The sequence below is a fragment of the Manis javanica genome, chromosome 1 (genome assembly GCF_040802235.1).
Source record: "Manis javanica isolate MJ-LG chromosome 1, MJ_LKY, whole genome shotgun sequence".
NCBI classification, from domain to species: Eukaryota; Metazoa; Chordata; class Mammalia; order Pholidota; family Manidae; genus Manis; species Manis javanica.
Window position 1 is genome coordinate 50,393,026 of NC_133156.1, and position 22,839 is coordinate 50,415,864.

The window sequence follows — 22,839 nt, forward strand, 5'->3', positions numbered from 1 at the left end:
TCCTGTGGCTGATGGAGCAAACAAACCCGTTAAGTGTGTCAGCACTTTATCTAAGGAATGCATCTTTAGCACAGGCAATGTTTGCCTGTGCAGGGCTGTGACAGGAGACGCTCTTTATCGGACCTGGAGACAGGCGCATTCTCTCCCTGTATTTTGTGCAGGATGCCACAGATTGGGCTGTGAATTTTTAAGGTTTGGTGATAAAGGCTTGTTTGGAGAGGACTTGGCTGAACAACACTCCAAGGCTGGACCAAGAGGGCAATAAGACTCGGGGGCCTGGAGGCTGATTTTATATGAAGGGATGGTTTCTATAAACGGCCACATGTATATATTGGTACAGACCTTGGAAATCTCTGCAAGGATATCGACCAAAATGTTAGCAATCACTAATCTTATGGTAGGATTAATGAGAAGTCTCACTTTCTGACTAATGTATTTCTGTTACGTACACAATTTCTACAATAACAGCATAAAGCCTTTATAATCAGAGGAAGAAAAGCTTTCAACTAGGCGATAAGTACACTCCTGGAATGCGAGGACAGGGAAGACAACGGTGCCTGATAGGGAACAGGTACATCTGCACTGATCTGACAGGCAGGCAATGGCTAAGAGGAAGGGCAGTGCTTTGGACAATCTCCGGCCTTGATGCCTTCAAGATACTTTGACAATATGATGATCACATTCTCCCCTCTGATTCTTGCAGAAGGGTGAAATTATTAATGTCCTCTCCGCTTGGATAAATATTATTCCTTTGAGGTTCTTCAGGGTTTATAAAAAAGATGGGTGGAGGCAGATTTATTATGGTGAGTCTGTTGCAGGTGTCTGTTCTGTACGCTGGACACAGGATTTTCCCTGCAGTGAATTATGCATGCAGTGACTGCCAAATCAACTCCCTCTCCCCTCAAATCTCTCTCTTCCACCCCTTTATCTTTTAAATTTTAAATGAGGTTTGTGGCTGCCACACACTTTCAAAGGTATTGCCTGTTGGCTTGCAAAATGACCCAGATGTGTCTTCTTTCAGGCTTTATGAAGGCAAAGAACAGATGGAGTTTGAAGAATCCATGAGACGGCTTTTTGAATCCATCAACAACCTGATGAAAAGTCAATATAAAACAACCATCCTTTTGCAGGTTAGTTTACACTTAAAAAAAAAAATCTGTCTTTTCCCTTGGTCATCTGATAAATAACAGCATGGTGAGATAATGTCTACTTCTGCTTGAATTGCAGCCCTGTATTAATTGAAGCTGTGGGCTGGTTACATAGTTTGAGGATCAGAAACACCAAGGGCTGTTCAGGGCAGGAGAAAGCCTACTTATTGTTTGTTTCCCAGGAAGGTAGCAATGCATCTTTTTAAATAGCTCTGGAGCTTTGCCACCTGAAAGGAAATAGGTCAAACCCAGTCCACTTGTAATGGTGAGGGTAGGTAAGGTAGCAGGCTTTTAAATCGTCCACCATTGATTCTCCACACTATAAATTCAGATCCCCTTTTGGGATTAGAGACTCTCCTCAATAAATAAGAGATACTTTGGAAAGAAGGGGTCCTCTACTTTAGTGGTTCATGATGCTAATCTACAAACTCTGTAAATCCTCGAGAAACCTTGAGGCCTACTCCTAGGTTTACGAAAGTGTTTAGCAGCAGGGAGGCTTAATGACAAAGCTGTTTCAGGGAGACTTAACTTTTGCAGAGTTTATTCCTAAGTGTTTGTTAAGGGCTTCCTCATGGTTGTAAATAGGAAAACCCACACACATTATCTGAACCAACAAGTTAAAGCAGATTATTTCTTCTTTTAATTGAAGTCATCATTTTAGTTGCTAATTTAAATGTCCCCTGTTTCAGGGGCTGCCCAGTCTCTAGTTAGAAAATGATATGCTAGTGTTTAACTCGAATGGAGGTAAGGAGGCAGAAGCAGAAGTCTGTAGGGAGCGTTTGCTGCCAATACTATAGATTCCAAACCTTGTACATTAGAGTCACTTGAGGATCTCTAATAAATTGTGATGCCTGGTTACCACCACCAGACAGTTTAATTTAATTGGTATGGAGTATGACCAGGAAAAGGAGAGTTAAAAATCTCCCCAGGTGATTTTAACTTGAAGTGAAGTTTGGGGATCACTCTGCTTATTGCTTCCTTTGATTTAACAAATTTTGGGAATTTGTGTGTGCCTGTATGTGAAGAGGGGGGCTTTGTCTCATTCATCATTGGATCATTAGCACCTGGAAGAATCCTAATACATAATTGTTGCTTAATAAATATCTGTTGAATAAACAACCCTCTGTATAGATGTTGAGATGTTCATTTCATAGATGAAAAAACAAGCTCAGAGAGTTGATACCACTTCCTCTAGTCTCTCTTGTAGTAAAGGGTATGGTGGGGTTCAGATCTCTTCCTGCCTGGCTCTAAGGACCATGCTCTGAGCTGCTGCATTACACTGTTCTTTATACTCTGCATCTAGCACCTACTGGGGATATGGATGTTTTCTCTGGGATGAGTTGGGACTGCAGTCTTACAGTTTCCACCTTCTCTTACCTTTGGCTGAGGTTTTTTTTTTTTATTAAAGTCTTCCCTCTGTTCCTCAGGTCCTCATCATTTTAAAGCAAAGGGAATAACAGGAGCAGGGGGATAGCACAAAGAAGTGTGGTAATAGCCTGAGCCTGTCATCGCACATGTATCATTGGAAGCAGCTGAGCTTCTCGTGAGAGGGCACGTGGTGTTAGGATGGCCAGTGAGAGCTGAAGAGGATTGGCTGTGATGAGAGAAGCTTTGGCATTGAGTTAGACCTGAAGTAGGCAAATGAACAAACCGAAGAGGCCAGTTAGTGGGGAGAAGAAAGTAGGAATGCCCAGGGAGAGACCACATGACCTTGAGAAAGACGGAGGGAACAGACCATCATGGAGCTACTCTTTCCCATTTCAGCACCTATTTCCCTGTGATGAACTACATGTATCTTGGGGGAAGGAGCAAAGGGATAGGGAATTAGAAGGTAGGAAAGGAAAGGAAACAAGGCAGCAAAGGTGAGCTAGTGAGCATTTACGGTACTGCAGATAGCTGGCTCAACAAGAGTGTTCTTGGCCAGTGGTGTGACTGTATTCCACTGTCTCAGTTCTCAGCTTCCTCATTTATAAAACTTCACTGTTTGGTGAGGATCAAACATTGTCTACAAAAGAGCATATTATAAAATGCTGTACAGTTGCAGAGAACTAATATGATTATTATGGTTTTGGCATAAGTCTCTTTACCCAGGTTCTCATTGTCTGGGTAGCTGTGTGAGAAATGCCTCATTTTCCCTGGGTTGTGGGCCAAATTATGCTGGTTTTTCTTCATGGATTTCTATCCCAGAACCACTGAAAGGGGCTTCATCTCTTTTTATAATTTCCCCCAACAGCCAAATTTAACTTCCAAGATTTACATAAAATCAATGATACTTTCTACTTATTTCTGTATGGTTGTTGAAAAGTTATCAAAAAGGAATTTGAAGTCATATTAAAAAATAGGGAGAAATACTATTTGAAGATAATTTAATGTGGTTTTCTCTAGGCCACAGGAATGGATTAGGCCTGAGATTTCCATGTATTTTCAATAATGTGCTGTATGCCTAGAAGTCCCTGTGTGTGCCAGCCTTGTGAGCATTGCTGATAAAATTGATGGCAGGTTGAGAGGGTCAACACCAGACACCTGTGAACTGGGTGTAGCTCAAACTTGAGTATAGGGCATTGAGTGACTTTGTACAGACCCATTTGTTCTATTTTCCTTTGGGTCTGTCTATCTTTGTAGTGCTCTAATTTGATGGTACAAATAGAAATAAATGAACAGCTCATGTTGAATGACATGCTCCATTGGCCACCATGATTACCACTCATGCTAATAAAGCCACTAGAGTATCCAGGACAGCAGGGGACTCTGTCTTGTATACCCCTAATATCTGAGACACATAGTAGGTATTTGAATGTTTTTTGGCTGAATGAAAGAATGAATAGTTGCTTCCACTATTTGTGTTTTAGCATTTATTATGTGTCACACATTAAACTAAAAGCCTTGCATATATTGCTAGCTCATTTGATTTTTATGACAACAATCTTATTAGGCAAATACCCTCCTTATCTGTACTTTACAGATGAGGAAATACAGGCTTAGAGAGGTTTACCATGACTAAGAATTGGCAGGTCTGGAATTTGAATCTAGGCCATGTAAGTTCAGAGTTTGAGTTCTTAATCACCACCAAACAAAGTACACTTTCATGAAAGATCAAATCTTCTGGCAAAATGCCAGGTGGACATGCTGTAAACAACAGTAAACAACAGTAAAGATGGAGAGATGTCTGATCCGTAGTCATGAAGGCAAGGTAATTAAGGATGCCTCTTTCTTTCTTCTTATTCTTTATTGGTATAAAATGTTCAAATGTCTGAACTAAGGGGGAAGAAAGTGGTCTATTCTTAAGAATTGGTCCACAGGTTGTATGCTGAATCCCCAGAGGTAAGAGAAACAGACTCAATATTTAACAGCAGGGGCAGGAGTGTCACCGCAAACCTTCCAATGATGCTTCAATCTTTTCCTCTTGTCAGCTCCATACTGAGGGTAGTGTTTGGGGTGATGGGTTCACTGGCAGGTAGAATGGCATTTTGTTTGGTGAGGCTGCTGTAGTCACACTGATAGCTCACATTTTTCATTAAATCTTCAGATCGACCCTGTAAATTAGATAACCTTTTTCCATTCATTCTCCTGATGAGAAAACTGAAGCACAGGGAGTTAACTTCCCCAAGGCCACACAGGCAAAAGTGATCCACTTGGACTTGAACTTAGACAGTCTGCCCTTCAGCCAGCCGTTTTTAAATGCTGAACTCTCCTTTCTCCTGCCAAGCCTCAGGCAATGTGTGACAGAAAGCATGAAAACATATCGTCTGGAACCTGTTGGTCCCTCTTCCCTTTCCCCCCCTGACAGATTAGTGACAAGGCTGAACGTCCTGGGAGACTTGTGTGTATTTCCTCAGGACAGCTCAGCACGTCTAAGGAAGGTGTCTTCTTCTGGTCATGCTGTAGTGAATTTCTGTGACATTGTCCAGTTTCTGTGGACCTTGACTATCAATCATTTGGCTAAAATAAAAGAACTGAAAATTAGTGGGATAGGAATATTGTCTGTGTTCTTGAATGAGGAAGACATTTAGTGTCTTATATAACCTTCCACCATTGTAAGACATGCTCTTTTTGGCCAGAAGAGTGTTTCTACTGGCATTGACACCACTCCCTCTTACTCTGAGAGAAAGACAGGGGTGGGGGGCCAGAAACACTCAGAAGACAAATCCCCTTTGAATTTGAGAGAGTGGAATTCTTTGGTTTTGACTTTTGTTATTTTTAAATATTATTGTGTGTCAGCAGCCCAGGATTATCAGTTCTGATGAAGTTCATGTAGAAAGCAGTCTCCTTAAGGGTCCTCCCATGGCTGTTCTCTAGGCTAGGGTATCACTGTTGTTAGGTGGGTCTGACTTGCTTCTCCAGAGCTGTGCCTTGCCTCTGTCAAGAGGAGTCTAGAGTTGATTAATCTAGGAAATTCACTTGGTGCCACATGATCAACTAATTACTAAGCTGGCAGACATTTTCTTGGTGGCCATTCTTGCAACCTCTTAATATATGTGGTGAGGAGGATCCTTAACTGAGGGAATGTCAGAAAAACTATACCTTCTTTTCAAAACCTATCCTCATAAGGGGGGAAAGGCTCTTCCACCAATCAGCCTTCTCTCCCCTATCAGAACTTCCCCCCTTGCCAGCTGGAAGCTGTTCCTAAAGCAGGGTAAGCTATAGCAGAGTACACTGGTCAAGAGCCCGTGGGGCAGAGTCAGGTACATATCCTTGCTGTGCTGCTTCTCAGCTCAGTCATTTCTAGCAAATTATTTCACCTCTCTGTGCCATAGTTTCCTCATTGATGAAATGGGATGATAGTGTCTCCTCACAGAGTAGTTGTAAAAATGAAATGAGATCATGAATGCATGTAAAGTATTTGACCCATATAAAGTTTCCAATCATGGTTATTATTTCAAAACCCTATGATTAATAATCCTATATTATACATGTATATACATGTATATGTACATAAACATATCTGTGCATTTTCTTAAATATTATATGCAATATAGGAATATATACTATTTAATGAAAGTAATAACATGACAATATTATTCTATGTATAATAGTAGTACTAATAAGAGTACAAATTATGGCAACAGTAAAGCAGCTTAGTTCCCAGGAGGCTAGCGAGTCTAGAACGCTGAGCTGTTTCCAGTTCCCGGGCCTTAGAAACACACAACAAATGAAGTATCCAGTGTGTCTTATGGCTGAGCAGCTCTGCTTTCTGGGGTTCTTGGTGGTTGCTGAACCTACCTGCTGTCACTCCTGCTGCTTGACACTCAGATGTGTAAGAGCTCTGTGAGGGGAAGTCTATGAGCAGGAGCCTGGCCGCCAGTGCTGACTGTGACCACAGGTTTGGCAAAATTCTTGCATCAGAGATGGGCTGTCCCCATTGGAAAAGAAAACCACAGGCCTGCCACTTCTCTGTGAGGCTACCTGGACCAGATGGAAGTTTAATACTCCACAGTTGAGTTGATAGCAACCTCTGAGTCTCAGGGTGACAGCTACTCAGTTGGTTTTACTTTACTGCCAGCCCTGAGCTGAGAATCTGGGAAGATTGGTTTCTTTCGAAGTAGCTCTTGTCCTAGCCCTGTCTTACTCCTGCTCACTAACAGCCAAAACAAAGTCTGAGTGTCAGTGCAGACTCTGTTGACTGCTATTCTGTAGCTTTACTCCAAAACCTTGGAATGATATGCAACCCTTGAAAACCAGCAACGTGCTACAGACACCAAAGTCCTGGCTTTTCCTGACTTGTTGAGGATTTTCAGTTTTTTGTTCTCTTTGGTATTAATTATGATGAGAACACAATTATACTTTGTCCAAGAGCAGGGGAATAAGGTCAGGTGCTTGATAGATAAGATAAGGTGAGATCCATCACACACACAACTTTGGGGCCTACTGTGTGGTGGGCATTACAGTTGGCACATGATGTACATTACTTCACTTCATTCCCCTTTACCCACATGGATATGAGGAGGCTTAGGGAGTGAAGAAATAGGCTAAGGTGTATGTACTCGCTGGAGCTTGGGACTCTGAAGTGTTCTATAATCAACATGTTCCTGGAGGCCCAGAGTCCATATTCTTTGGCCTAAGAGCAAATGAAGGAACACTTTGCTAGGAACGCATGGGCCAGCCATTTTCAGGGCATGTGCCTCAGCATATGGTTTCTCTTTAGAATTAGGACGTTGTAAACTGGCGTCCATGGGAGAAGCGCAACCTGCAGATGTGTTAGATTTGGCTAGCACAGTGTTAAAAGACATAACAAGAATGGTTCATTCTTTAGACAGAGCATTACTTCCGCACACCTTCCCACGGGTTTATGTGCATCCCATTTCACTCCTTTCTGTTGCTTGCCCAGCCCTGCAGGCATCTGCTTTGACTATATCTGCTTAATGTTTCCTGAGAAAGATGGCCTTGACCATCTAGGTTGGAAAGCACTGTATACTCTAACTGCCTGGAAGAATGCCATAATGTGTCTTAGCATATTAACATTCTGAAAAGTTCTGCAATCAAAACAAAACAAAAAAAAACCTCACTGGTTTATTTTTGCTTAAACTGAAGCTTCCCCAAATTATTTGGTTACAAACCTTTTCCCGCACAGGGTACCTAGCACCATCCTATGGGACAAGGGTTTCCCAATAGCGCATAGTTTTAGAAACACCAACTTTGGAATCTTGTTATGTTCTGTCAACTTGATTTGAAAGAATAAAGAATAAATATCAGATGCCAAGTCTAATAACTATAAAGAAAAAGTCTAAAAAATCTTACAACATACAAATTAAAATCTTTCTGTGCAGTGAAAGATATGATAAACAAAGCTAAAAGACAGCAACATGACAAGCAAGAGAACATACTTGCAAAATGTGTTACTGTAAAAGGGTTAATATTAATGATACATAAAGCATTCCACAGACCAATAAGAAATCACCCAAAAGAAAAATGGGGAGAGGGTACAAACAAGTACTTTAGTAAATACAGATGTACCATAAATATAGAAAAGTGCCTAACTGTGCTAGAAACCAGAGTTGTAAATTACACAGTTGCAAATTCTATATCAGATTGGCAAAACTCAAAAGATTTGTATACCAGCATTAGCTAGGGAAAGGCGTAAAAGGAAACTGATTACTGTTTCTTTCTAAGGTAATTAGACAATATCTCCTAAAATTTGTATGTATATTCATTTTGATGCACAAATTCCTTTCTGTGGAGTCCATCCTTCAGGAAGCCTTATAAGTACACAAATACATATGTTAATTATTTTCTTACTACGTATTTTATAATAAAGAAAAACTCCTGCCTCTGGAAAATAGCATGGGGTCCATCAGTAGGGGAGAGGTTGAAGAAAGTCTGGTGTGCTCATACAGGCATCGCCGAGTAGAGGCTGGAGATGAAGAAAGTGTACTACTCTATGAAATGACATGCAGAGATATCAGTGGTGTCTGGTTGGCTAGCAAAAGGAAGTTGCAGAACTGTATAGATTACACACACACCACAAATACTCACACACGCACAGACAGAAAGCAGTCCGGAAGGAAACTCAGCACAGTGTCGACAGCGGTCCCTTTTGGGGACTAGGTATGGGGACTGAGATGGAGATGTGGGACTTAGGGGACAGTTTTCATCCTAATAGCTTATCTTGTGTGAAATATTTTTTGAATCACTGACTTTAAAAAATCATAAACAACAAGGAAAAAAGAAGATGGAGGCACAGAAAGAGACAGTTGCTGTTTGAGTGAGGTGGGTGCATGGCTTAAGGGTTATCAGGGGTATCAAGTAGCCTGCCTGAATTTGGTTCTCCCAATTGCTAACTTTGTGACCTTGGACTAGTTATTTAATCTTGATGCATTAGAGGTTCATTATTTATGAAAATAGTATTACCCTTGTAGTGCTGAAATAAGGTTTAACAAGATAATCTATTAACAGTGTTTAGCACCGTGTCTGCCCCATTGAAAGTTCATAATCATAATTGTTAATATGTTAACCAAGAAGCTTAGTTGTATATAGCTAGGAGTGAGATTACTTTAAGAAAGGAATATTCACTATTTTTATTTTGGTCTGATTGTTAAAAGGTAATACATGTTGTCTAAGAACACTTAGAATATACAGAAATAGAAAAAGAAAATACAAAGTGCATCCTTCCACTAGATTCTTGAACATTATTTTCCAGCCATGTGACTTACAACGCCTTCTGTGGAAATTGCACTCTACCCTGCTGCTAGGGGCTGGGTGTGTCTCCTGCCTCTGGATGCATCAGTTAACTTGCACAGAGAAGAGAAATGATCCACCACAATGTCCAGTTTTACTAATCAAGCTAGAGAGAAAATAGAAAGAACTCAATCCATGCCATCCTTGCTACCAGCAGAACAATTCAAGCACACTATCTGCAATAATGCTAGAAGTTTCCACTTACTGAACACCTGAAATATTCCTGGCACTCTACTGGATGCCTCATGTGTTTAATTTTTAATCTCCCCAATCCTGCACAATAGGTATTATTTGCCCTATTTTGTAGGGCAATTGAGACATCAGAAAGATTAAGAGTTCTGTGCAGAGCTACCTGGCTACTAAGAGCAGAAACAAGATCTGACTGCAGGTGTATAACTTTAAAGTCTATGATCTTTCTATACATTACTGCCTCCTTGAAGATGGAAGTTGTGACCTGTATATGAAGAATTCTGCATATGCTAATGTTTCAGTCTACAAATAGAGGCTTGAATCTCTGTTGCAGTGCCCAGGATTCAGGGCCATTCAGCCTTGATCCCTGTCATGTTGCAAAGTATCCTCCTCACCATGCGGACTTGTTGGATGTGGGCATCACTCATGTTTATTTCACTTTCTACCTAGGTGGCAGCTTTGAAATACATCCCATCTGTTCTCCATGATGTGGAAACAGTCTTTGATGCGAAGTTACTCAGGTGAGAGCTTATGAGGTACTTTGCTGGGCTCTGTTAGCACACCATGGATTGAAAGGCAGAGGAGTGCTCTGGTGGGGAGTTCTAGACCAGCCCTCAGCACTGGGAGGGGAGGACACAGGTAGAAGCTTCGTATAGAGCTTCCCATGTAGGATTCCTATTATTTTGGTTTTGTTGTGCCAGATTTTAGTGAAAACCAAGTATAAAATAAGCATCCTGCTTTGATGATACAAATGCTACAGAATGCAAACACATAGATTAAAAAATCAATGTTCAGTGTGAATGTCTCCATGTCACTTGGACTTGAAGATTATTTGGGGACTCTAGTCTCTGCCCTGTAAGCCAGAGAGTTACAGATGGAGAAAAACCTACAGACACTTTAAGTATTAATGAGATGGGCTCCCTTTGCCTTCTCTGTCTTTACTCCATCCGTCTCATGAGACAAACACACTATTTTAAAGAGATTATGCCATTAGAATAGGTACATCTGAGTCAGAGATATCCTTTTTTTTCTTTTTCTTAGGTTCACTTAAGTTCCAATATAACATGTAGAAGATTTTGCAAGCTTTTTATATATGAAGTACTTTAGGTTTAGAAAAGAGTTACGAAGATAGTGTGTAGATAGTTCCTATGTGCCCTTCATCCAGCTTCCCTTGATGCTCACAAATTCTGTTCACAGCACTCCAGGCTTTATTCAGATCTCATCAGTTTTTGCACTGATGTCCTTTTTCTGTTAATATGATGATTTCTTATGGCTTTTCTCATCCTTCTAATCTCAAACTAAATGTTATCTTCTTGAAGGAGCTGCCTCTGAATATTATAAAGAAATTAAATTCCTCCCCTAACCCCATACACCATGACTCTGTGAAATGACTCCCTGTTTATTTCCTGAATTGCATATATTGCTTTGTACTGATTCATATGCGTCTGTGCTGTATGTTGACTGACCTCCATTAGAATGTAAGTTCCATGTCAACTGGGACCAAGTTGGTTCCCATTGTATCTCTACTTTTTACTTGGTTGTCACATATTAAAAAGATGCTTAACAAGTACTTGAAATAATGAATGAACACAATGAGTTTATTCTGAAAAGCTGACAGGGGCTATAATTTTATTCAGTGGTATTTTTATTTTCACTCTATTTGGAAAAAGTTATCTCCATTTTCATGTCCCAAACTGGTTTTAGTCACAACTTTTCATAGTTTTTTTTTTAAGTTAAAGGCCATTTTTGATCTTAAGACTTATCATAAAGCATTATTAAGCATAAAACATTAGTAAATAAAATGGTATGGTAATGAAGTCAGAACCTGGTTTTAAATCCTTGTTTATTTGATCCACTAAACGGATAACCTGGGAAAATTAGTTAACCTTTCTAAACCTTAGTTTTCCCTCTTACACGATCAGGATAAGTATTGGATCTATATCACAGAGTTGTGAGGGTTAAATGGTGTAATGGATATAAAGTAGGCAAGTGTGTACCTACCCCACCAGAGGTGTGCAGGGTTATTGGTATTATTTGCTGATTTTCACATCTCTTTGCAGGCTGTTAGTATTCAACACCAACACCAACTACACATAATTATTGAAGGCTTATCATGTGCCTGATGCCCTGCCAGGAATTGGGGAGCAAGATGTATATTGTTTCTGCCTCTGCAGAGCTGGCAGTCTGGGGATGGACTGTAAATGCCATGAGGTGGGAGATTTTGGTCTAACTGGCTCTCTGTGCTCCTATTTTTTCCTGCCCTCAGCCAGCTCCTGTATGAGTTCTACACCTGCATTCCCCCAGTGAAACTCCAGAAGCAGAAAGTGCAGTCCATGAATGAGATAGTCCAGAGCAACCTTTTTAAAAAGCAAGGTGAGTGCAAAACATCCTGGCTGGGCGGGTGTTGCCATAAACCCCATATGCTCTTCACATGCACAACAGGACAGAGCACCTGCCCAATTACTAAAACATTTCTTTTTCTAACAAGTCCCTTGGTCTGAATAAATGTGAAAAGTAGAAAGTAGCTGACAACTTAGATATCAGAATCTAAAATGATTTTAGGAAAGCTTAGGTTGCATTGTTTGTTTCTCCCCAGAAAGTTTAATGGAGTGGTAAATATGGAGCCATATACTTCAGGTCATTGTGCTATGAGGCTTTTTTTCCCTGTATGTTTTATTGTTTTATACTTTTTGTCCTCAACTTGAGTAAAAGTAGGTGAACTTTTGTTAGAAAGAACCTGTACTGGACATATTCTCAAAATTTCTAGAGTGTAAAAATAAACTGGAGAGCTTGTTAAAATGCAAATTTCTGTGACCTATCTCAGAGACTCTGATTAGGAATGAGATTTTAAAAAAATAATGTTTAAAAATGTAAATTATTTTAGAATAGGTAGTCTACTTACAAGGTATGCAAAGGTATGAAAGGGTACCCCATGGGAAGGGTCCTTCCGAACCTTGTGCACAGGGGCTCTGACCCCATCTGCAGAGGCAACCAGTGCTTCTAGTTTCCTGAGTTTGCCTTCAGGGACACTCCTTATATAAGCCACTGAATACATATATACTATATATTCTCCTCTGATCTTTTATTATTGGTATAACTCAGATAGTACCATATTATACAATTGCTCTGTACTTTGCCTTTCTTCACTTAATGGTATTTCCTGTGAGTGGCCAATGACTGGATTTGGGCAGGAGTTGTGGTCAGAGCTTCTGCTCACCCTAATTGATCTCTGATAACCACCATTCTCTGACCAGTACCCCACTGTCACTGCCTTGTTTTTGAGGTCAGTGAGCAAGATGACCTCACCTCCTCCAGATATGACCAGACAGGACTTAGAAGTCAATATTCACCATCTACCCTATTTCCAGCAACATTCAGCATTCCTGGTATCTGTGAGGGAAAAAAAAAATTGTGAGGTCAGTGCTGTTTTCTGTACTCTAAGACCAACACTTTGTAATTTTAAAATCTTTTCTGTCCGTACTGGTGTCAGTGATAAAATGCAAAGTTGCAAGAAACAAGAGGTCATAGAAAGCGGAGGATCAGTCATCAGCCAACTGGAATTAGGTTGAAGCCTGAATATTAATGTAAATTGCCTGGAAATCACAGAAATATTCAGAAACCACTCCACCATGAAGATTTTTTTCCCTCAATGCTGGGTTAACATGGCACATCCAAAATTGCTGTCTGAATCCTGTCCCTGGAGTTAAGGGTAGGAAGGCATGGCAAGAAATGTTCTTGTGATTTGATATTCATGTCTGTAGTTTCCTGACCATTTAGACCATTATGCATGATGTAATGCAGAAATGGTCTTTTTGTGCAAGGTGATTGGAAATGAATCCTGCTGCATTTCCTGTATTACTGAGTTTTTAAAGTGAGCCTTCTGTGGTTTTCAGGTTCTGACTCCCACATCAGAATGAATTGCCCTCACTCTGAAAGCTTTGAAATATGCCTGCCCCTTCCTGCCCTGGGAGTCCCTTCCTGGCTGTCCAGTGATATCACTGTAGCAATGGATTGAGTCCCACCCTAGGGACTTGACACGGGTGACTTCAGCTGCATATGGTACCCCACTGCACAGGCAGTGAGGAGCACGGCTGCTTGGCTCCCCTTCGTTGTTCAGAGCGGCCGTCATTGTCAGGAGCCCAGCTTAGCAACAAGGCCAGATGGAGTGCTTGTACCATCCTGGATTGGGCATGTGGTGTCATTTCTAGCCTGGTGGAAATCAAAGTAATTCCTTTACTGGAGTCACACCTCATGGGCCAGGCAGAGGCCCCTGAGGGTTAGCATCATCATAGGGCAGCCTGGACAGCTGCTGCTCACCTAACCTGCTGTGTTGCTTGAGTTTCAGATTCAGTAAAAAGCCCTCTGATTAATAGTAACAGATGAAGACCATTCCCAGCATTGTTCATGGTTATAAAAGAAATGCAAAATTCTTACCTTTAGATATATAGAGACTAGAAGTGGAGGAACAGAGAATCCTTTGTGGGGGCCCCTTTTTTTTTTCTTTTTGTGGCTGACAGCTCATTCATTTTTATTGCCTAATAGTATTACATTTTACAGATTTACTAGTTTGTTTATCCATTTAGAAGGACATCTTAGTTGTTTCCTATTTTTGATGATTATAAATAAAGCTGCTATAATCATTTATGTGCACATTCTTACATAGGCATAAATTTTCATATCAGTTGAGTACATACACAGAGCACAATTCCTTTGTCATAAAGATATTTTTTTTTGAGAGGGCATTTCTCATATTTATTGATCAAATGGTTGTTAGCAATAAAATTCTGTATAGGGGAGTCAATGCTCAATGCACAATCATTAATCGATCTCAAGCCTAATTCTTGTCAGTCTCCAATCTTCTGTAGCATAACGAACAAGTTCTTACATGGTGAACAAATTCTTACAAAGTTCTTAAATGGTGAACAGTACAAGGGCAGTCATCACAGAAACTTTCGGTTTTGATCACACATTATGAACTATAAACAATCAGGTCAAATATGAATATTCTTTTGATTTTTATACTTGATTTATATGTGGATCCCACATTTCTCCCTTTATTATTATTATTATTTTTATTTTTAATAAAATGCTGAAATGGTAGGTAGATGCAAGATAAAGGTAGAAAACATAGTTTAGTGTTGTAAGAGAGCAATTGTAGATGATCAGGTGTGTGCCTGTAGACTGTGTGCTAATCCGAGCTAGACAAGGGCACTAAAACATTCACGGATGCAGAAGCTTTCTCTCAAAACAGGGGGGGTGAGGTTCTAAGCCTCACCACTGTTGATCCCCAGTTTCTCACCTGAAGGCCTCCCTGCGACTGTGCCTGTCTTAGGTTGTTCCTCCCTTGAGGAATCTTACCCGTCTCTGGCTAACCAGTCATCTTCCGGGGCCATACAGGGAAATGTAAAGTTGGTAAGTGAGAGGGAAGCCATATTGTTTGAAAAGGTTAGCTTTTTACTTCTTTGCAGATTTATGCCCTGTGGCTTCTACGCCCAGCACTTGTCTCGAGGTATCTTTACCACCTGGAGGAATTATGATACTCGGTAAATTCGATATGATGCACGAATTCTATTTAAGGGTTGTAATTAGGAAGGAAGAAGAAAAGCTATAGAGGTAGCATATGGAAGAAAACATGGGAGGATTGATTATTTCTTTGACGTATCTTCTTGTAGAGTACCTTAAGCATGTATAGGTTTTAAACTACTAACTAACTTGCACACACATATTAACATAATAGGAATACGGTGACATAAACTAAGCAAATTTATAATTACCATCCATCTCCAGTGAAGCCAAGAAAACCAGTTAGGCACCCTAGGCATTTGTGAGGATTTGTCTATGATATGATGGATATTGTCCAATGTGGGGGCCCATTTTAAAGAGGCAGTATTTATTTGCTAAGTGAACCCTCTTCCCAAAATCACTCCAAAGGGAAACCTCAGCTCTTGCCCCTTCTTGAGAGCTCAGTTCCAAATGAATAGTTTGGAATTCATACGCTTTCATTGGGTGTCCACAGCTCTTGGGTGACTGTGTCCTTTATACCGGTAAAATAAGGTGAAGTTGATGCCTTAGCCAAATGTGAAGGGTAATGAAATCCCTCCCATTGTTCTCCCTGTGAAGGACCCTGTGCCTCAGGGATGTGATTTGCTTAAAGCCTGCACGCATTTAACTGCCAGATGTGCAAAGGACCTTGAGTGTTGTTGAGGACATTAACCTGTACGTACTCATTTGTATTGACATCAGGCCTAGAGGCCAGAAGGCTATTTTAAACACTTTCCAAAATGTTGGCAGACTATCTTATTGACCTGTCTTCAGGAGAATCAGATGGAGAAGAGGTAAGAGGTTTACTGGTTCATAGCACTGGTTCTTGGGTCTCACCAGTCCTGGACTGGATTCCTGGTTCAGCCCCTTATCAGCTGTGTGACAATGGGCAATTTACTTAACCTCTCTGATCCTCAGTAAGCTCATCTACAAAATGAGAAAAATGATAACAGTGTCTGTCTTCAAAGGTTGTTGTGTAAGCTAATGAAGTAGATAATTAATTTAAAGTGCTTTTCACAGCATAATACCTCATACATACTAAGCTGTAACTGTTATTATTGGCATTGTGGTCATTAATTTCTACTACTCGTTTCATTTTCCTAACTTCTATCCTTTAAACCAGATTCCTTGCAAAAGGGAGCCTCTTCATGTTTGATATTTGCACATAACCCTAAGCCAAGCTTCCTGTTGCTCCGGAAGTGTTTTTCCTCAGGGTGTGACAGATGTAGTAGTTAACGAATAAAAAAACCTTGGTCTGTTCCCTTTCTTGTTCTGAATGTTTTGTCCAGATCTTAAATTCGTTTCCTAGAGTGTTTTTGCAAAGGACCCATGATATGTATACCCAGAAATATGAGTCAGGCTGAGAGGTTTGTGGTCTCACACTTCATTGCCTGTGTTGCTTCGGGCCTCGACACAGTTACCTTGTATGGACACCTGACAGCCATCCTTTGCGATGGTTTGTTCCTTGGGGCTCTTTTAAAACACACTCAGACATTCCCTTTACCCCTTTTTTCTTTGTGGAGGCAATTTGTCTCAACTTTTACTAGCCCTGTGATCTTGAGTAAATTATTTAATCCTTATAAATCTGTTCTCTCATCTGTAAAGTGAGAATAACTACAGAACAGGTCTCATTGGGTTGTGGTGCAGACTCAGAGTGTCCTAATGTGGCTTCTTAGCCTGGGGCATGAGGAGGTCAGGAGTCAGCAGCAGCCAAGGTCCCTCGGGGAGCAGTTTGTCCTGTGTGAATGACTTCAGGGTTCAGGGAGAGTAGAAGTGGGGAGCCTGTGGGAACTAATATGCTGTCTTCTCCAGCCCAAGCTCAGACTTGCCTGGTGGTGATGATGAGAGAAAGGAGGAATAGATGCACCCTGGGAAAGCTCTGAGGGCAGTCCATGAGAAAAACAATCCTTCTGTGTATTTGGAACAGATATGTCCCTGCGAGAACCTAATCTCTAAGTGATGTGTCTTTTTTAGTCTGATGCTAATCAGATGAGTCATCTGGTTCAGTGTAAACTGCTTCAGGATCCACAGTGATTGCTTTTCCCAACTTCCAAAACAAACAGGCAGAGGAGTGGGAAATAGGGAGACAGAGAAAGACCTAAGAGAGATTTGGAAACTTGCAATATTTATCTTCAGCTAGTGGATTTTCCTTTAGAAACTTAATTGAGAAGCTGAACACTGTGAGCACAAAACATCTAGTTTTCTTTTATCAAGACAGTTTCCTTCTTTACCCCTCTTTCTTATCTGTTCCACAGTATGTGGAACTGCTGGGATCTCTGTTCACAAAGGGCGGGACACCTGTGGGGGGTGCAGGCCCAGATAACTGTGACCAGTAGGGGGTTCACCTTTTCTCAGCATCACATCACTGCAGCTTGGCCTGGTGCAGAGAAAAGCCCTCCCACTGTAGCAGTTATTACTTTGTTTGCTGAACTTATGTGATATCTCTGAGCCACCAGGGCTCCACATCTGAAGAACATGAATAGGAACATTTCCATCAGAATATGGACTTTTGATTCAGGCAATCCCTGAGCCTGGCTTGGTCACTAGCTGTGTTTCTTTGAACAAGTAACTTCTCTGGTTTCTTTAGCTACAAAAATGGGATAAGATATGTAAAACAAGTAGCAGAGGGCCTGACACAGCCCTGTCCCAAAAGCTGGGCAGCTCTCTGACAGCTGTGTCCAGGGCCCTTTGCCTGGGTGGGAGGTGGGACTCCTGATGTCCGTGGCTGCTGTGTCTCTGCAACTTTTCAGAACCCAGGCTGCCTGAGGCTCGGGATGGTCACATCAGGCTGGTCGATGAGACTGTTCTGAAGGGTAGGAGCAGCAAGGGAACAAGTTGTCTTCCTTCCCAAACATGCCCCAACCTCATGGATAGCTTCTCATCTCTCCTGTTACTATACATGCCTTCCACAACTTTTTGCTTTGCAAATGCTGCCTGAAATACCTACTATCGCCTCCCCATTCTCTTCCCCTATCCCCAGATACTAACCAGTAACACCTACTTATCCCTTTAAGACTCAAACCAAAGGTCCACTCTGCAGTGAGTCCTCCCTGATGTCTCAGGCATTTTGGCTCAGCCCCACCCAACACTTAGTCCCTACTGCCTGTCAAGCCCCAGGGGTGGTACTGGGATGCAACCATTCCAAGTTTGCAAATTTCTGCACCACACTCATGGTGCAAAAATGATGAAGCTTCTTATTTTTGTTTCTTTGTTTAATCTAACCTAATCTTTTTGGATCCTACAGCAATTAAAATTTTAAATTAAAGATATCTTGTGGCTAAAGATTTAACCAGTCTTTCTAATTAAAAAAATTCTCCTCCCCCTCTCCAAAATGGCATCTGGAATCATATCCCAAGGACCCAATTAGGAAAGGAAAGAATGGCTTTTTTGGGAACTTGAGCTCAAGGGGAGATATTGAGACACACATCTTGTGGCTTCCGGGCTCAACATCAAGCGAAAGCATTGCCAGCCCTTCCCCTTCATCACATTTACTTTCTCTGTGAGGAGGCCTTCTTCATCTCTTTTCCCTGTGGCTATAAAAATGGACTGGCTGCCATGTACCTGACTAATGGAAGAAGGTATGACAGGAAAGAGTTTAGTGCTTTCAAAATATTGTCTTGGATTCACAAAGGGGATAAAACAAGGTATATCACCTCTGAGAAGAAGATTTCTCCAACCTTAGGTGCACCTGGGGAGTTTCTTAAAATTGCAGAATCCTGCAACTTACCCCAAAGATTCTGACTCTGAAGCTCTGGGGAGAGGGCCAGGGATGTTCACAGTATCAGCCCTCCAAGGGGATTCTACTACAGGTGGTCCTCTGGCTGATGCGAGTGGAGCCCTGCATGGAGGAAAGGAAAACAGTGTGGGCAGGACAAGTGGCTCCCACAGTGCTGAGTGCAAACTTGCATCGTGATATTTGACGTCTTGCTCTGTCATTTGTCTGTTTATGGGACTGTCCATGCTGATGGAGTGAACTCCTTACAGATAAGGAATATGTTTTATTTCTTCATGTCCTGACTGCTTAGAGTCTTACTGGTATCAGTTCGCAGAAACTAGTCTGTGGACCATGGCAGTAAAATTATTAAATGGCCAGCATCCCTTAAAGACGGAAAAGGAAAGAAAGGACCTTAATTGTACAGAACTGGAGTTGTCACAACATTTGATTCATAATACACCTCATCATTGGTCCACACAGGGGTCTGCTTGTATTTATTTACATATGAAGTTAGTTATTTTTAGTAATAAACATTCATGCACTCATCACCCAAAACAAAAACTAGAGATTTAAAAGATACATATGACCTTTGTGGCTCTGTCTTTCTCTACCTAAGGTGACCACATTCTTGAATCTTTTGTTAATTATTCCTCTGCTTTCCTTTTAGGCAGTTTTAGCACTTCTATATCTATCTATCTATCTATCTATCTATCTATCTATCTATCTATCTATCTATCTATCTATCTATCTATCTATCTATCTATCATCTGTCTATATCTATCTATCTATCTATCTATCTATCTATCTATCTATCTATCTATCTATCTATCTATCTATCTATTATCTATCATCTTCCTAGTGTTTTAGTTATTTTAACTTTATAAAAAGGATATTGAACTGTGAGTAATTTAGGGGGGGACTTATTTTTTTTTCTTTTACTTAATACTGTATTATGATTCATCCACATTACAGTTTGCTGGAGTTGACTGTTTTCATGACTAAAAAATTCCTTTGTATGAATGAATCATAGTTTATTCTCTCATACTTTTGATTTAAGGCATTTGGGTTATTTCAATTTTTTTATTGTAAGCATTGCTGCTAAGAATATTTTTGTACATGACTCTTGTAAATTTCCAAGTCTCTTTAGACATACAACTACTAGAAGATTTACTTGGTCATAGGGGATCTGAATAATTTCAGGAGATAGTGCTAAATTGTTTTTCAAAGGTGGTTGCCCTGATTTACATTCCTACCAGTAATACAAAAGAGAGCCTGTGGATATGAATTTTCTTCTACACTGTATATTGTCCCACTTCTTATTTTCGCCAAAAAAGATATATCATCACTCTTCATTTGCATTTCCTTGATCACCAGTGATGCTGGTAAAAATACTTTGTTATGCTTCTTTTCCACTTGTGTTTCACATCTATGATATGACTGTTCATGCCTTTCATTCATTTTTCTGTTGGATTGGTTGTATTTCTCTTATTGATTTCAGGATATTTTATGTATTACACATACTCATCTTCTGCCAACTTTATATATTACGAATATCTTCTTCCTATTATACATTTAAAACTTGTCTTAATTTTCTTAAGTTGTATTTTTTCTAACCGAAGTTCCTACTTTTAATGCCAATTTATTGCTAATTTTAATGGTCAAATCTTTTGTGTCTCATTTAAGAAATCTTTCTCCATTTTCAAGTCTAAAAGGTTTCCATTTATATTTTTATTAAGAGTTTTATAATTTTGTTTTTGATACACAAGTTCTTAATGTCTAGAGTTTTATTTTATATATTTTATTTTCTATGTGAGATAGGAATTTTATTTTATTTCCTTTATTATTTGGTCATGCTTTGTCCTGAGTTTCAAGTGTGGAGCAGTTTCTCTTTTCCCCATACAGTGTCAGTTTGCATTTCCAGGACATTATTTTTCCCTGGGGACTTTGAGGGCAGGGTTGCCAGAGCCTGGATTCGTCCTGGCCCATGGTGTACAGTTCCTTTGTGCTGTTGCTAATTAAGGTTAGAAGGGTCCAAAGGGTCAGGAAAAAGGGACAGCCTATCCGACCCAAGGTGAGCTCCAGTTTAGGCTCCTGTGTTATGTTAGCATCCTGAGAATTAGCTCAAGAAACAGCTCTTCCCCAGGCTTGGACCTTCTCAGTTACAAAAGAAATGAGATGGTGTCTTTGAATGATCATTTTTCTTATGGCAAGAAATTGCTTGGGCCCATAGGGCAAACTTCTTATAGTTATTCTAGTATCTGACAAAAAGGTCATGGAACTGAGAGCAAGGAGAAAGACACGGGCAAGAGCAACGACGACGGTATCAGCACTAGCAACTGCAGTTGACGTTTACCGCGTGCTTACTATGCACCGGTAAATTTGTGCTAAAAACACTAATATCTGTATTATCTCAGTTACTGCATGATTAGGTGATCTTGGACACATCACTTCGCCTCTGTAGAACAACTGTCAAGTCATGAGATTGAATGAGATCTTCTGGAACTTTACCAACATGAAAATCTGTGATTTTAAAAATCAGACTCTGACTCTTAATGATAATATTGCTAAATCTTTCTAACACCACTTAGTGCCTAAAAAGCCCTCCTCCCATATATCACCCCTAACACTCTTAAATGTCCTGCCTGATCTGGGGACAAGGAATGAGGTCATTTTATACAAGGTTAAATGGATGAAAGGAAATTGCGTGATGCTTCCTCAGGTCACACAGCCAGATCTCTGGAGAAAGTAAAAGGATTTCCATACTGGATGCAATTTATTTTCTTTAAAAAAGAGCTGTGGAATTGTGAAGACCTAAGTTTTTTCTCATTAGAACATTTGGAGACCTCAAAGATCTTTGAATAGGGGCTTGTCCCTCCCACATACAGAGCAACAAAGCCACATCTAGTTCCAAAATGTTCCTTCTGCACTTGGAGATGTGAGAAGGGGCTGCTCCTCACATCTCTTCCCTTTTCTGTGTGACTGATCGTAGAATTCAATCCCAGAAGGAAAGCTTCAGATCCAGAATCAGAGAAGTGATTTTATAAGTTGCAGAACAAATCCAAGAGAAATTTATTGAAGTGCCCTCTCTCTATTTTTTTTTTTTTTTGGTTGAAGTAAAAAAAAATTGGCATACCATCAGAGAATAATTCCTTTTGAATCTCCAAAATTACTTAGAACAGCTACTTTTAATGACATTATGAAGTATGGTTTAACTGGAGGGGGAGAATCCCAGATCACTTATGTGGCAATCCAAATAAACTCTTTTGCAATTATTAGTATTTTTGTTTTAATTTAACTCATTAAAACTATAGAACAGCAGAATCAGCATGTTCTTCTGCCTTTCAATCATGTTCCGTGGGATTCTTTTCCAATTTTAGAATGATTGTGTAATGGAAACACATAATGAGGGAGTTTATGTAAATCTTTAAAAGGTTATGTGTTTACTCCAAAATTTATTTTTTAATTGTGAAATTACAACCATGGATTCTTTGAATTATACTGAGGCAGGTTTTTAGAATGTTCTGAGCCTTTTATATTGGCCTGTTTAAGTTTTATTTTGCCGACTTTTTCCCCCCAACATCATCCTAAAAATAGGTTTCCTTAAGACCACAATACAGTTGATTTGAAAACCAGCTGCAGATTCACTTCAATTCAAAAAATATTTATTGAAAATCTAAAAATGGAAGTAGTACTATGCTATAAGAAATATAAAAGAAATACAGTAATAAATAATTTGATGGTCACCATTTATTTCCCCAGTATTTTGTGCCAGCACTGTGCTAAGCTTTTTCACACATTATCTCCTTTCATTATCATGATTCCTTGTAAAGGGTACATATTAATATCCCCATTTAATAGGCAAGGAAACTGAAAGCTAGGAAGGTTGAGAAACTTGCTAACAATTGTAGAGCAAATAGCGTGTGCAGGCCAGGGTTCTAGCTGCGGTCATCTGCTTTCAAAGGGGGGTCTGTGAACACTGCAATATGGCATCTGGGACAGAAGGGTTTCTCCCCATCCTTCCCCACCATGCCCCAGGGAGTTAGAATTTGAGAGAGAAAATATTTACCGCAAAGG

The 22,839-nt window shown here is 40.2% G+C and overlaps 1 protein-coding gene across 1 annotated transcript in view; it reads left to right on the top strand.

Annotated features, from left to right (window-relative positions):
* The window catches only part of DOCK2 (dedicator of cytokinesis 2), a 383,680-nt gene that overhangs the window by 99,160 nt on the left and 261,681 nt on the right, over positions 1-22,839 (top strand). The window contains exons 23-25 of the mRNA XM_036995173.2: positions 1,022-1,130; positions 9,960-10,030; positions 11,776-11,882. Coding sequence (XP_036851068.1) covers positions 1,022-1,130; positions 9,960-10,030; positions 11,776-11,882 — 287 coding nt within the window. The remainder of the gene's footprint in view (positions 1-1,021; positions 1,131-9,959; positions 10,031-11,775; positions 11,883-22,839) is intronic.